Consider the following 12,942-nt stretch of genomic DNA (forward strand, 5'->3'; position numbering starts at 1 on the left):
GGGCCGCGTTTTGGAAAACAGGGATGCCAGAAAGGGCCTGGGGGTCCTAGTGGGACATGAGTACATGTGAGCTCCCGCGCAGTGCATTGGGTGTGAGCAGAAGAGCAAGCCCAGAGGAGGCTGGGAGCAAGCCCAAGCCTAGGTGGTCCTATATCTGCCTATGGTGTTGGGGACGTGGCCATGGGATGCCGAGGTCCAGCTCGACTGCGCGCGTTTCCACGGGGAGGCTGAAAGGGGAAGGGATTTGGAGAAGTGCTACGAGACCTATGGCAGAGCTGGAAAACCTCCTAGGAGGAGCCTTTTTTTTTGGCTTGCTCAAAGGAGTTAAGAAGGGACTCGACTGAAGTGTGCAGGGACCTAAATGTGCGGAGGGTTTCTGATAATAGAGGAACACAGCAGGCAAGAGCCTGAATCCAGGTCCAGAAGTTTTTAGCCATAAGGGGGATTCACCTTTGGAGCAGCCGGCCTCAGGGGTCTATGCCGCAGGGTGGCCTAAAAGAGCCGCTGTCTCAACCACGAGTCTGGGGCTCGAGGAAGAGGAATCCCTCACGGCCCGTGCTTGGCAGGACAGTACACCTCCTCTGGCCTCCGAGTCTAGCGATGGCTCAGTCCAGCTGAGGTTTTGTTCTGGTCTCCCTGCTCCAAAGCGAAGAAACCCAAGTGACTGGAGAAATGGCAGAGGGCTCCAAGGCAGAAAGTGACAACGATCAGATGTTGCCGGGCACCGGGGGGGCTAGATGGGGACATAAGGCGAGGACAAGCCCATGAATGGCCCGAAGAAACCTCTGCTTGTGTATCACATCCTTGGGCAGGGGTTTGCCCCTCTGCCCATACAGCCCCTTGCACACACTGAGCACCCTGTTTCTCTAGACCCTCTCACGGGCCACTGGGGCCCAAGGCCAGGACAGGCTAGCGATTGCAAAGCTCAGGCTTGCTCCCAGCCTCCTTCACAAGCCCGTGGCGTTAGCTGGAGCCGGCTTGGCTGCAGAGCCTGCCGCCGTCATGCAGCCGACGACGAGAGGCCGTTGTTGCCCTCCGCAGCCAGGGCCAAAGGCGGCCTGGCAGTGCCTTGTGCTCGCAGTGCCTTGACATTGTAACTGCATTTCCCCGAGCCGGTGGTGACGGTCACCGGTGTCTGCCTGGCCCCGCGCCCTTCCCGCTGACGTCTCGTTAAATTGTTCTGCCGTCGTCCTGGCGGTGCAAGGTCACCTTCGCTCGCCGCAGGGAGATGCCGCGATGCTGAATGATAGCCTGTTCCCAGGGAAGGGAAATCACTCTTACGACCAGAAGTTGGGGCCTGGCTCTCAAACCTGATATCTCCACTTCCCGTCGCGTGCATCTCTTGGCTCCCCATCCGTGGTCGCCCGCGGTCTTTGGTGCTGAGACGGGCAGGTGTCTTGAGCAGTGACTGTCCCTCCTGACCAGCATCGAGCTGCTGTGACCGGGGCTTACCGGAGCAGCCACCGTTCACTTAGCAGATGGTAAGGGTCAGGGCAAGAAGGAAAGGGTCCCTCCCAGGCTGCAATGTTGGCTCTAGCACACCTCATCAGGCAGAGTCAGGGGTTTATTGGGCCGGACGGCTTGCACCTGCTAGCTTTGACAGTGAAACTCCAGCACCACCGGGTCCCGGCACAGAGGAGCTGAGAGGTGAACACAGCTCTGTATAAGGCACCGGAGATGGCCGGGGAGCAGAAAGCAGAGCAGCAGATCAGGCAGAGCAGCATCTGGGGGGCTGCAGGGCTAGTCTGCTAAAAAAGTTTGGCTCTGAGGCTCCAGGTGACCGCCAGCTCTGGCACACGTGCAGTGGGAAGGCCGCTGCGGGTCACATCCTCCACGGACCGGGGCCCGATGAGCCCCATTCCTCGAGGCCTGTGACCTTCCCCTTGGGATCCGCGTGGGCAGAGCCCCCCGCAGTCCTCTGCCCCCTCCTCCCCTCGCACGCGTGCCCTCGGGCCTCCCACCACCCCATCGCTCGGCACGCCGCTATCGTCTCCCTCGCGGCCGTGGTGGGCGAAAGCCGCGGCGGTCGGCGGTCGGCGTGCTCCCCGCCTGCTGCTGGGGCTCTTCGGAGGAGACTCGGGCGCTCGCAGCTCGGAGCCGAGCGTGAACGCGGCCGGGAGGGCCGGCTGCTCCCTCCAGGCTCAAGGGCTGGCCGAGGGGTTGTGCAGAGATGAAGAGAGGCGGGGGGAGGAGGAAGGCACTGCTGTTTTCCAGGCATCTGCCGAGTTGCGTCTGATGCCAGAGCTGCCGTCTGACAACCCGCAGCACATGGACGACTCACCAGCCCCGGGTCCCCGCTGCTGGCTGCACCCCGCAGCCTCTCCTGCTCCCTCGCCTCCTCCAGCACCGTAGGCCTGGCTGCCGGGTGCCCCCTTGGCCGCGCGCGGAGCGGCCTCTTCCTCCGAGCAGGCGTGAAATCGAGGCCTCGAGCACGCTTCATTAGCGGTCGCGTCCAGCCCCAGCGCTCGCCGGGAAATCGTGGCTCTTCCCGCTGCCCTCTCCCTCCTGGGCCTGTGCACTAAGAGCTTTGCCGTTCCCTCTGGCACGCTCCCCAGGCCATTAGCGAGGTGTAATACGGCCTTTTAATAAACACGGCTGATTAAAGAGCCCCTCTCGGTGACGGGTGTGAGCGACAGCTCCCTTGTGACCCCCCTCCGCGGCGCAGGGCCTTATCCATCACGCGCGCCGAGCGGCTTCCTGGCCGTGCCAGCCCCGCGGCACCCGCATCCGTCACCCCCTCCAGAAGTGCTTCATCGGGGCGGCAGCATCACTTGGTGCCCAGAGCACCAGCCTGGGCCTGAGGACGCCTGGGTCCGCTTCTCGGCTCTGCCGCCGACCTCCTGGGTGACATCCCTTCCCTCCTCGGTGCCTGTTTCCCCACCTACGCGACGCAAATGATGACCGTGCTTCGCTGGCGGGCCAAGAGCATCACAGAAGGCCACGGCTTCTCTGGATTCAAGCTCGGGCCCGAAGGGATGTTGCTGCTAATTAGATCCACTGCCATGAGGTCGTTAACCAGGGGCCGCAGCACACCCTGGTGCTAGCAGGCCCTGCGGGGGATTCCCCCTCCCCGCTTCCTGCCAGCGGTGGGGATGAGTCTCGTGCGAGTGGTAGATCGGATGGGCCGGCGGGGTGACCCTTGGGGTCAAGCCGTGGCTCGCCCGTGGGTGAGCCCCGGCCCATCGAGCTCCGGCTAGCGGGCAGACAAGCTCCGGCGTTAGGGGGTCTGTTGCGATGCAGGCGGCTCCCCAGACCAGCAGCACCAGACGGCGATGCACAGGACCCCGGTCGCGGCCGGCCCGGGGCATCCTCACCCAAACGGACCGCTGCCCTGCGCACGGCACTTCTCACCCCATCCCCAGCCAGGAGGGCGAATATCTGCCCTTGAGTCGCAGCTCATGCCAAAGCCGGCTCTTTCTGCAGCACGGCCCCATCGGCTTCTGTCCTCGCCTCAAGGCCCGTCCAGCTCCTGCGTTCAGTCCCGGCTCCTCCGGCGCTTCCTCACGCGCTGCCCGTTGCCGTCACACTCGCGTCCTGCAGAAACCAGCCCCAAGCTGGTCCCCGATCTCCCACCCTACGCGCATGAGCGCGCCAGACCAATACGGCTGGGGGGGCTAAATACAACACTGGGGACCATGAACCCCTCGGCGCCTGCCACTTGTCAGAGAGGGTGAGACACCGCAAGCAGCATCTGCAGGTCCTCCACAGCCAGGCCGGGCACACGGGTCTGCCGCGACGCCCGGATGCCGGCACGCGCCTCACCAGGCACCTCTGCAATGGAGAGCAGAGGTGGTACGGCAACCTCCCCGCTACGTGTTCGGCGTCCCAGTGAGTCACACGGCAGCGCTGGCATCCCCGGGGGTGGCTCCTAGACAAGCCTCTTTGCAGGTTCCCCATCGTTCTGCATCGGAGACGTGTGCCATGGATGGCTGTCGCTCCGCACGCCTCCCCCGGCGGGGCCGGACCCCGGCGCGGCGCAGCCAGGAGGCCTCTGCGCACGCACCAGGGTTGCTCCAGTCTGCGCTAGCGAAGGACCTGGCCCTGAACATGATGGGCAGGGGCTGGTGGTTGCTGCTGCAGCTCCGCAACGATGCCGCAGATGCTGGATGCTCCTGGGCTGAGCTGGACGTTTCTTCTCCAGGCTGGAGCTGCTCCCCTCCAGGCTGGAGCCAGGTTTGCACACGCTGCTTCAGGGCACAGAACAAGGGGGCCAAGACGCAGCGGTCCCTGCAGGGGGGATAGTGAAGCCAGGCACGGGCCTGACCCATTGCTTGCCTCGCTGCTGCAGAGCCAGGCACCAGATCCAGAGGCAGAGACAGGTGCCAACGGGTGAGCTGAGGCATGCGTTGGAGGACTCCTCCGCACTGAGCTCCAAGGGCGGTCAGCCATGCAGCGCTCTTGCCCCAGTGCCCAGGGCTGGCTCAGACCCATGCCCCCGCGCCTGGCGCTTGCCTTTATTAGCAGAGCGGGCCGCTGAGCTCCGGGGCAGGGAGGAACAACAGGGTGGAGACCCCCGAAGGGGCAGGATGGACAGTAGGTGGTAAAACCGAAGGGCAGCCCTGCCTCGAGGCCCCTTCTCATCCTGCTAACATCTGACCAGAACGGACCTGCCTAGGGGACCCGTCTGGGGAATACCCCGTGGGGCTGGGAGACTCTCACCAGGGGGAGGGTGGGGAGAAGGAGAGTGCCTGTCTCCTCGCACGCACGTGTGCAAACACCAGCTCGCAAGTGCACACGGATGCGCACAGACACAAGCACACCCCCAGAGGTAGACGCTCCAGCTGAGAAGCAAGCATGCCCCTAGACAGCAGTCCACAAGCACGCATGCGCATGCTTTTAAGCAACGCATGCACACGCTAGCTGTCTTCTGTGTGCAAAATGACATGCACCTCGCAGCAGACAGGCCTCCTGCACATGCTGGGAAGTGGGGTGCATGGAGAAGCGGAGCAGCCCTGTATTTTGAGGAGGCAGTGCCCCACACCCAAAAGCCCCTCTCCCAGCCACAGGCAGCAGGTGGAGGGCAAGCTGCCAGCACAGCCGCATGACGACTGCCAGAGGGGCAGGGACTGAGCCAGGCCAAGTGAGGGAGAAGCTGGGACATCCAGGGCAGCAGGTTTCCAAGCCGCCGTGGGCTAGTGAAATATGTCCCAGCTCCGGTCCCCTCCCCATCCTCTCCTCATCATCAGGGCTGGGGAGGCAGGGTTGCTCGCTTGGAGAAGGGGCCCCATGAGCTTCTGTTGGCACAGTAACACTGGCAGCGTCCTTGCCATGCACGATGCATGTGGGAGCTCCTCTTCTCCCCCCAGACCGGGGTTGGGTCTGTCCCCATCACGTTGCTCGTGCTTTGTCCTGTGCACCCAGCTGCCCTGTGAACAATTTGTGTGCTCTGGGAATGACTGCGCTGGCAACAAGACAGTGCCGGGGACCTGAAGGGCCCCAGAACCAGGCAGGGCCCCCCACTTCCAAGGCCCCGTCCAAAGCCAGGCCTAGGGACAGTGCTATTTCCCTTGGAAAAGACAGGCAGAAAGAAGTGGAGCCTGACACATACTCAGGGTGTTTAAGGAGTCAGTAAGAAGGAAGCCAGAGAGGCAGATGACCCTAGATGCCAACCGTGCCAGAGGTGGGCTCTGATTCCCTGCTCATTACAGCGGTCAGCAGGAAGCCAGGCGAGCGGGTTCCCAAGCCAGGGTGTCCAAGCCCAGGAGGGAGAGCCGGGGAGATCGGGGGCTAACTCTCCTGATCTGGAGCTGTCTCCCCACCAAACCCAGGGCACCTCAAGAGCAGCAGCAGAAGGGTTGGCGGCCCCATGCCAAGCACGGCAGTCAAGCCCAGGACGTGCTCCTGCCCTGTGGTGAGGAAGCTGGGGCTCGGTCCGGCCGCACTTTGCTCTTCCCCGGCCCGCGGACTGCCGCCCCGCCGGCTCACGAGAGCCCTGCACATACCTGCCGCTCGCAGGCTCAGGACCTGGCCTGCCAGGTCCACAGCGGCCACGTGGTAGCCCAGGGAAAGCACAGGGCTCCTTTAACACCGGGCTGGGGAGAGCGTGATGCCTTTGGAGTGACCAGACTTGTCCTGACAACTCCTGGCCTCGCCGTTCGCGCCCCTCCGGTACCTGTTGGCCGCTACTGGGCACAACCAGCTCAGCCAGGGTGTCCCTGCTCCTCTACGGGTCCCTTGCATCCTATCTGAGACCCACTGAAAGGGCAAAAGTTTCCACTGGAATTTCCTTGGCTAAAGCAGAATTTAAAATAAAACCAATTTAAACAGAAATTTTTCTTTTTCTGGCCAGGAAATGCAACGAGAGGAAACTATAAGCCAGGAGACGTGGTGTTGCAATGACAACAGTGTGCTCTCAGGGGTGTGTGTGTGTGTACACACACACACACACACACACACACATATATATTATACATATATAGTGCCTTTCATGCTCAAAAACTCTGAAAACACCTTAGAAGTGAGAGCTAAATGGACACGGTGCTTGCTTACCTTGGCAAAATGCAGTGCCCCCCTCTCATAACACAAGCTCTTGAGGCCTCCAGGAGCCCGACCCCAGCCCACGCACTCCAAACTCACCTGCGGAGCAGCAAGAAAGCCATGACAGGAGCAAGGGAAGTTTGCCAGCACTCACAATTATCATCCGGCAGACGTGTCCTCGGCAGAGCTCGGAGTAGGATGAGTAATGCATGTACACGACCCAGCTGCCCACGAAGATGCCTAGCCAGGCCAGGAAAAGGTATTTTACTTTGATGCCAGGGAGACGATTCTGGGGTGGAAAAACATCAGAAAAAGTGTCAGCATGGCGTGCTAGCAAGCCTTGCAAATGGCTGGGTTGCGAATATGCAACAGCTGCTGCTGATTTACTCTGTGGGCATCTCAGCACGACATGGTCTGCCTCCTAATCCTGCCCAACGCTCATCCCTCTGAGCTCAGACTGGAGCAGGGACAGACAGCGACCACGTGCTGGTACAGCACCTAGCGCGGTGGGAGCCTTGATCCCGCACTAGGGTCTCGGGGCACTACCACCAAACCACATCAGAGATGTCTGCAGCGAGATCAGCTGCAGCAGGGCCCTGCCATCCTGCCCTCGCCGGATTTCCCCCACCCTGGTGCCCATGTGCCAGGCTGCTAGAAGCAAGCCAAAGGCATCAAGCTAAGCTCAGAAGCACCTGGCTGCTCTTGGCCAAAATCCAGTTACTTTTACCCCGACGGCGGTCCTCATGAAGCATTGTCTTCGCCGCGCTGCGGTGGAGGGAAACTGCCGTCCAAAACCTCGTGCCGTGTGGCGGCAAGAGTAGCACGTCTCAGAACAGGCACTACAATACAACACTGGGGACCATGCACCGAATAACAGGGGATCGACCCTAACGGCATATGCCATGTGCCTGCTTACCTGCGTGGGGAGGCAGCGGTCCATGCACGCAGAGTTGGGACCGTGCCTGCAGAGCTCAGTGCGGGGTCTTCAGGCGCATGGGGTGGGGACAAACCGATTCGCCCCTCCATGGAAACTGCAGGCTTTCCCCTCCCTGCTGTTGCTCCTTCTGCCTGGTATTTGTATTTATCTCTACGCAGGCTTTCTTATGCAACCGCTGCTGCAAGTAGGTCATTTGCAAACTCCAGAAAAGGCCGGCGATTCCACAGCTAGGTTCAGAGGTGCCGACCGAGCCACTCGACCCGACCGCACGTCCTGAAACCCGCATGCAAACAGGCTCCCGGTGGCATAACCGCGCAGGATGCAGCGGGATCACCAACATACGCGACGCATCGGTCCATTGAGGCACGCATGTTTGCGGCCATTTGGCCAATGCAGGGAGGGCGTTGCAATGGGCTCTGTTAGCATCTGTGAGATGACGCTGGTGTTCAGCGACTTTCCTTCCTCCCCAGGATGCTTCAGAGCTGCTCAGCTATGAGAGCACCCAGCACAGCTGCCCATCTCTGGATGCATGCTGTTAAACCTCTGGGCCAGATTCGCAGTCCATGTGGCCAGCCTCGCTCCAATATACCACTGCCAAGGAGGCGACCTTTTTAAATTGCTCCAGCGGCCTGGGAGATAACTGCCTTTCCTGTTTATCATGAGCATAAAGCATCCTCTAAGAGCTGGGATTCCAGCATCACCCATAAACCCCGTAACGGTGCCACTATCCACTTTATAAGGGAGCGAGGATAAAACAGTAATATACTGATATAGATGGCAGGAGGCAACACCTGCTGCTTCTCAAGGACACTCCATGCCCAGGGAAAGCCTCCCAGGCGGTGTTGAGCTCTTACTACCAGGATCTCATTCTGGATTGTTCACAGCCACCGTGAATAATGAACGTACTGTCAAATGCATAAATAATATTTCATGCCGATGACTCCAAGGTTCAGCGAGTGATTTGTTCCTGGCATTAAGATGGTAATTTCTTCCACTCTGACCCCACAGCAGCCATGTTGCTATCATTTGGCTTCCTTACAGTGCAGGTTGCTTGCCTGGCTTCTGTAATACGGGCCGGGGTCCCAAGGGATCCCCCCCTCTGCCCCCCACAGCTCTTAAAATGAGAAGCAGCAGCACTAGCCAAATTGCTTCATTTCATATCCGTCTGCCTTCTCTGTGGGACCTTCCTGGAGATCCAGCCCTGGCCTGCACCCGTCCTGGGACGCAGCTGAAAACCACAGAGCAGAATCGTGGCTGCAGACAGCCCGCGCTGAAGTCGAAGGGGCTTCCCAATATTTCCAGGGGTTTGGGGTAAAACCTCCTTAGCAGAGATCTTTGCAGGAGCAGACACTCTTTATGCGCCCTGGCCTACGCTGTTTCTAGATGCAGTGCCTGGCACTGCTTCTGACCACAGTCCAAACCACACAGCTTTTGAGATCAGCTTTGGCACCGGGGGTGAATTCAACCCTCTGTTTGCAGTAAAATAGTCCGACAAAAAATAGGAAACAGCTTTTGGCCTGTCAGCACGGACTCAGCGCGATTGCACTGATCTACACCCACTGAGCACCTGGCCCAGTCTGCTTTCCAAACCCCGGGGCGCATTGTGTCGGTCCGACAGCGCTCCCACCATCTAGCTGCATCGGTGTCCATCCTGCATCAATCCCGAGAAGAGCTCATCTGAGTACTGGCTGCCTTGTCTTCCCACCCGATGGGTAGCAGTTAGCTACATGCATTTTTGTTCCATCAAAGTCAATGGCTTTCCACGCCCGTCTGCAGACAAGTGTGAACGCGTTTCGGCTGGAGGACAGATAACGGCACCTTGTGTGTTAATTGCAAATACCAAGGTGCGAATCAGCCCACGAAGCCGTGTTAGCGTGCCATGTTTCCCCACCAAGAAAATACACCTCTAATTAATGTCTGCTAAGAGAGGCATCTCATTACAACGAGGAGTCGTCAAATAGAAGAGATTTGTGGATGCTCCTACGTGGCTGTGGTGTGCTGGAGATGGAAAATCAGCCCGATTTGAAAATGGCTCGCGTATTAGCAAAGGGACCTCTTTGATATCGGTTCACTCTCACCGCCAAGGAGAGGAAGGCCGAACAAGGAAGGAGGCCTGCAGGGCGCAGGATCAGCAGGAATCTGGGGGGAAATCTCAGATTCATCAAAACTAAAACTGGAGTAGGAAGGGAGGACGCAGAGGATGGGTTTTAGCATAAGCGCCAGGCTGCAGTGGGCCCCTTGCTCAGCTCAGGGTTGCCGACCCAGGCAGGGCTCGACTACAACTGGAGCGCTGAGGACCTCGCGACATCCGAGTGCATTTGCAGACGGGGGGAGAAAGCTTTTGAGGACAGCGTCTCTTGCCCGTTTCTGACGGTCTCCATTAGTCTCTCTGCATGGAGTCATTCCAGAAGATGACACCAGTGGCCTTTCCCTGCGGTGACACCGACCGAAACCTTGATTCCCTTTGGTCTATCTGGGCGCTTTATGCTTTGGCAGGAGAGAGAGGGTAGGAAAAAACCCAGCTCCTTGTCTGAACCTGTTGAGGTCTGCCGGCCATGGCTGGGATCCAGCCTCCAGACCCCCACGGGGAGGTGAGTGTTGGCAATATTTCGGACTCCTCTCTGTCCGGTGGCAGTGGGTTTGGGACATCTGGGCGAGACCTGGCACTTCCGTCCATACCGAAGACAAAATTTACCCCTGCTATAGATCCAGTGCTGGGCATTTGTTTTTTTCTTGAGCATCTTCCATCCAACTACAAAACCTAGTCCGGGATTGTAAGGTACAAATAAGAACAAGAACTGGCATTTTGGCTGGCTTGGTTTTAGGCAAAATGAGGACCCCGTCTGTAGTGAAACCCATTTTTTGTGCACTGCAGTAGCTGTAGGAAGGCAGGAGCCAGCGTGCCCTTATATCAGGTGTTGTACAGAGAGCTGATACAGCCCGTCCCTTCCTAGAGCATTTGGACTGAAATCTGGACAGTATGCAGCGGGAGATCACAAAATCATAGAGAAGTGGGGCTGGAAGGGACCTGCCGAGGTCAAACCGAGTCCACCCCCCGTCATCCCTATCTAAACCACCCCATACAACCATCACCAAAACTCTTCCTAAAACTACCATCAACCTCCACACCGCGCAGACCCAGCACCCGAACCTGCCACAAGTAAAACAGGGGAGCCATGGCTGGCGATGCCCTACCGACAAGTACCTCTCAGAGACCCCCAGTGTCTGATCACCGGCCCCCCCCTGCAGACAGCGTCCATCGTTGCTAGAAAGGGAGTGCTTGGGGCTGTGCCGATGTCAGATGAAACCATGCACTTGGCTGTATGGAGGGTTTTATGGCTAAACGAAGCCCTCTGGTTACTGCCGGCACCGTGGCCGTCCATAGGTCTGCCCTCCCCTTGCTCAGCCGGCCCCTATGCTGAGCTGCCGGCTGCCCCGGTGCGTGCGAAGGGATCTGAATTCTTGCATGGGGTTAGGTTTAGAGGCAAAACCGGCTGCGTGCTGCAAAAGATGCTCGCTCTCTACCTCTGCTGCAGCTCCCCATAGCCCACCTGTGCCGCGCGGGCTTCCCCTGCCCTCCGAGGGCCTTCTCGGAGACCAGGACAAAGAACAGCCCAGGCCCATGCTGTTCCCTGCCAGGCTTCGCCCGCGGATTCGTGGTTGCTTTGCTGTAGAGAGCGAGCATCCGTTCAGCTCAAACCGAGCATCTTTCGAGAGAGGCGTAATCCCTTATGTAATTCTGGCTCTTCTCAAGCAGCTTCCTCTGCGGCCTGGATGCCTGTGCTGCAGCTTTAAATCCGGCACAGAAATCCAGGCAGGATGGGTCTGGGGAAAGTCTCGGGCACAAGCTCTCTGCCAGGGTGCTTGACAGGCAGAGGAGCTGTCGGGATAATGTGGTTTCCCTTCCTCTAATGGAGTTTACTGCTGGAGGGGAAAAGGTGCTCTGCAACGCTTTGCCAGCGCCGGCCTTGCACGGGGGGACGCAGCCTAAGAGCTTGTCAATACGATTTGGCACAACTCTCGCAGCCGAAGAGCAGGCAGGACAACGGGAGGGTTTTACAGCAGAGCGTCTGGCGCAGGGCGCAGGCTCAGGGCCCGGACCCTGCTCTACCGGCTCCGGGCAGCTGCAGCTTTGCAAGACCTCTGCCTCCGCACTGTGTAATGGGAGGCAGCGACTCGAGCTCGCAGGCCCCGGTTCCCCCTTACAGAGGGGGTCTGGGAGGCTGCGCTCACCCGGGTAGGGGCATTGCTCCTGATTCACGTGCGGGGGACCCTACCTGCTCGGCGTGGCGCTCGGGCTGAGCCGACTCGGGCCCCTGCTCTGAGCACCAGAGCCGGCGAGCAGGACCTGTCCTCCCAGGTGCTGAGCTGCGCCTTCGCCTTCACTTTGCATGCAGGGGACATGGGCCGCGGCGCAGCCCGCGCGTGCGGCTGGCCCACGAGTGCAGACAGCAGGACGGGGGCGAGGGAACGGCTGCTTTGCTCCAAACCCTGGGCTGATTCTGAAAAGCCCCCAGCTCCTCGCCCGTGCCCTTGCCAACGGCCCTTCGCCCCCGGGCCCGGGATCCCACCCCGCTCCCAGCTCAGCCCCGATGGGCACAGCTCCCCTGCCCCCGGGGCTCATCTGGGCCATGAGAGGGCACGCCTCCGCCCTCCTCTCTGGTTTTGTCGGGTTTCCGTATTCCTGCTCTTCTCCCCGACTTCCTCTGCGCGTCCTTCCACCTTTCTCCCCCGGCCAGCCCGGAGGGACCCTAGCCAGCCCCTCTCCGTTTGCCCGTTCTCCATCTAATTGAGCACGAAAAGAGACTGGGACCTTTCCATCAGCTCCTCCGACCACTTGAAAACCCCGGCGCTACGGCTGGCTTTCTGCACGCCGTTGTGCAGCAGCTTCGCCTCCCGAAAGCTCGGGCCGCATCTACGTGGACTCGGGGAGGTCTACGAGGCGCCCGGCTAGCCTGCCCTCTCTCGTAGCCGGTCTTGGCTGCATGCTTCCTAACGGGGGCTGAGAAATTCTGCTTTTCAGGACCCGATTGACAGGTCCCTCCACCCACAGAAACGCCCTGGGAGTCTAACCCGAGCCACAACTCGCGGGGTGCTGGGTCCCACTCCCAACCCCTCCGGTCCCTACGGGGAGACGACGGCCCGGCCCTCGCCCTCCTCCCTGTCCCTCAATGCACTACCTCCGCGCGCCGAGACGTGCGTGAAGCCTGGTCCAGAGCTGCCCTGGCTGGTTGGTTTGTTTGTCAGAGCTGCCTGATTAACAGGCCAGGAGCTGTACAGGCAAACGTGGCTCCTTTCCAGCATGAGGCTTGTGGGCAAACTTCCCCTCCTGCCTGCGGTGTCGGCGCGCGTTTCGTCGCAGGAAAATAACCCGACGTTGCTCTCCACGAGCGAGGTGCAGGGTCCGGCTCCAGGGCCCTGGCCAGAGCTCCTTGCCAGCTTTGCATTCAGCCCTCGGTGCCAAAAGCCAGCATCTTTGCTGTTTTCCCTGGCGTGAGTGTGCTCCTGGCAGGATGGGGAGCAGGTGG

The 12,942-nt window shown here is 60.0% G+C and overlaps 1 protein-coding gene across 1 annotated transcript in view; it reads right to left on the reverse strand.

The window, feature by feature from the left end:
• Positions 1-12,942, reverse strand: part of FAM69B (family with sequence similarity 69 member B) — a 23,307-nt gene that overhangs the window by 9,351 nt on the left and 1,014 nt on the right. The window contains exon 2 of the mRNA XM_019540920.1: positions 6,632-6,766. Within this exon, the coding sequence (XP_019396465.1) occupies positions 6,632-6,766 (135 nt within the window). The remainder of the gene's footprint in view (positions 1-6,631; positions 6,767-12,942) is intronic.

Source organism: Crocodylus porosus, unplaced genomic scaffold (genome assembly GCF_001723895.1).
Source record: "Crocodylus porosus isolate Cpor-Errol unplaced genomic scaffold, CroPor_comp1, whole genome shotgun sequence".
NCBI lineage: Eukaryota > Metazoa > Chordata > Crocodylia > Crocodylidae > Crocodylus > Crocodylus porosus.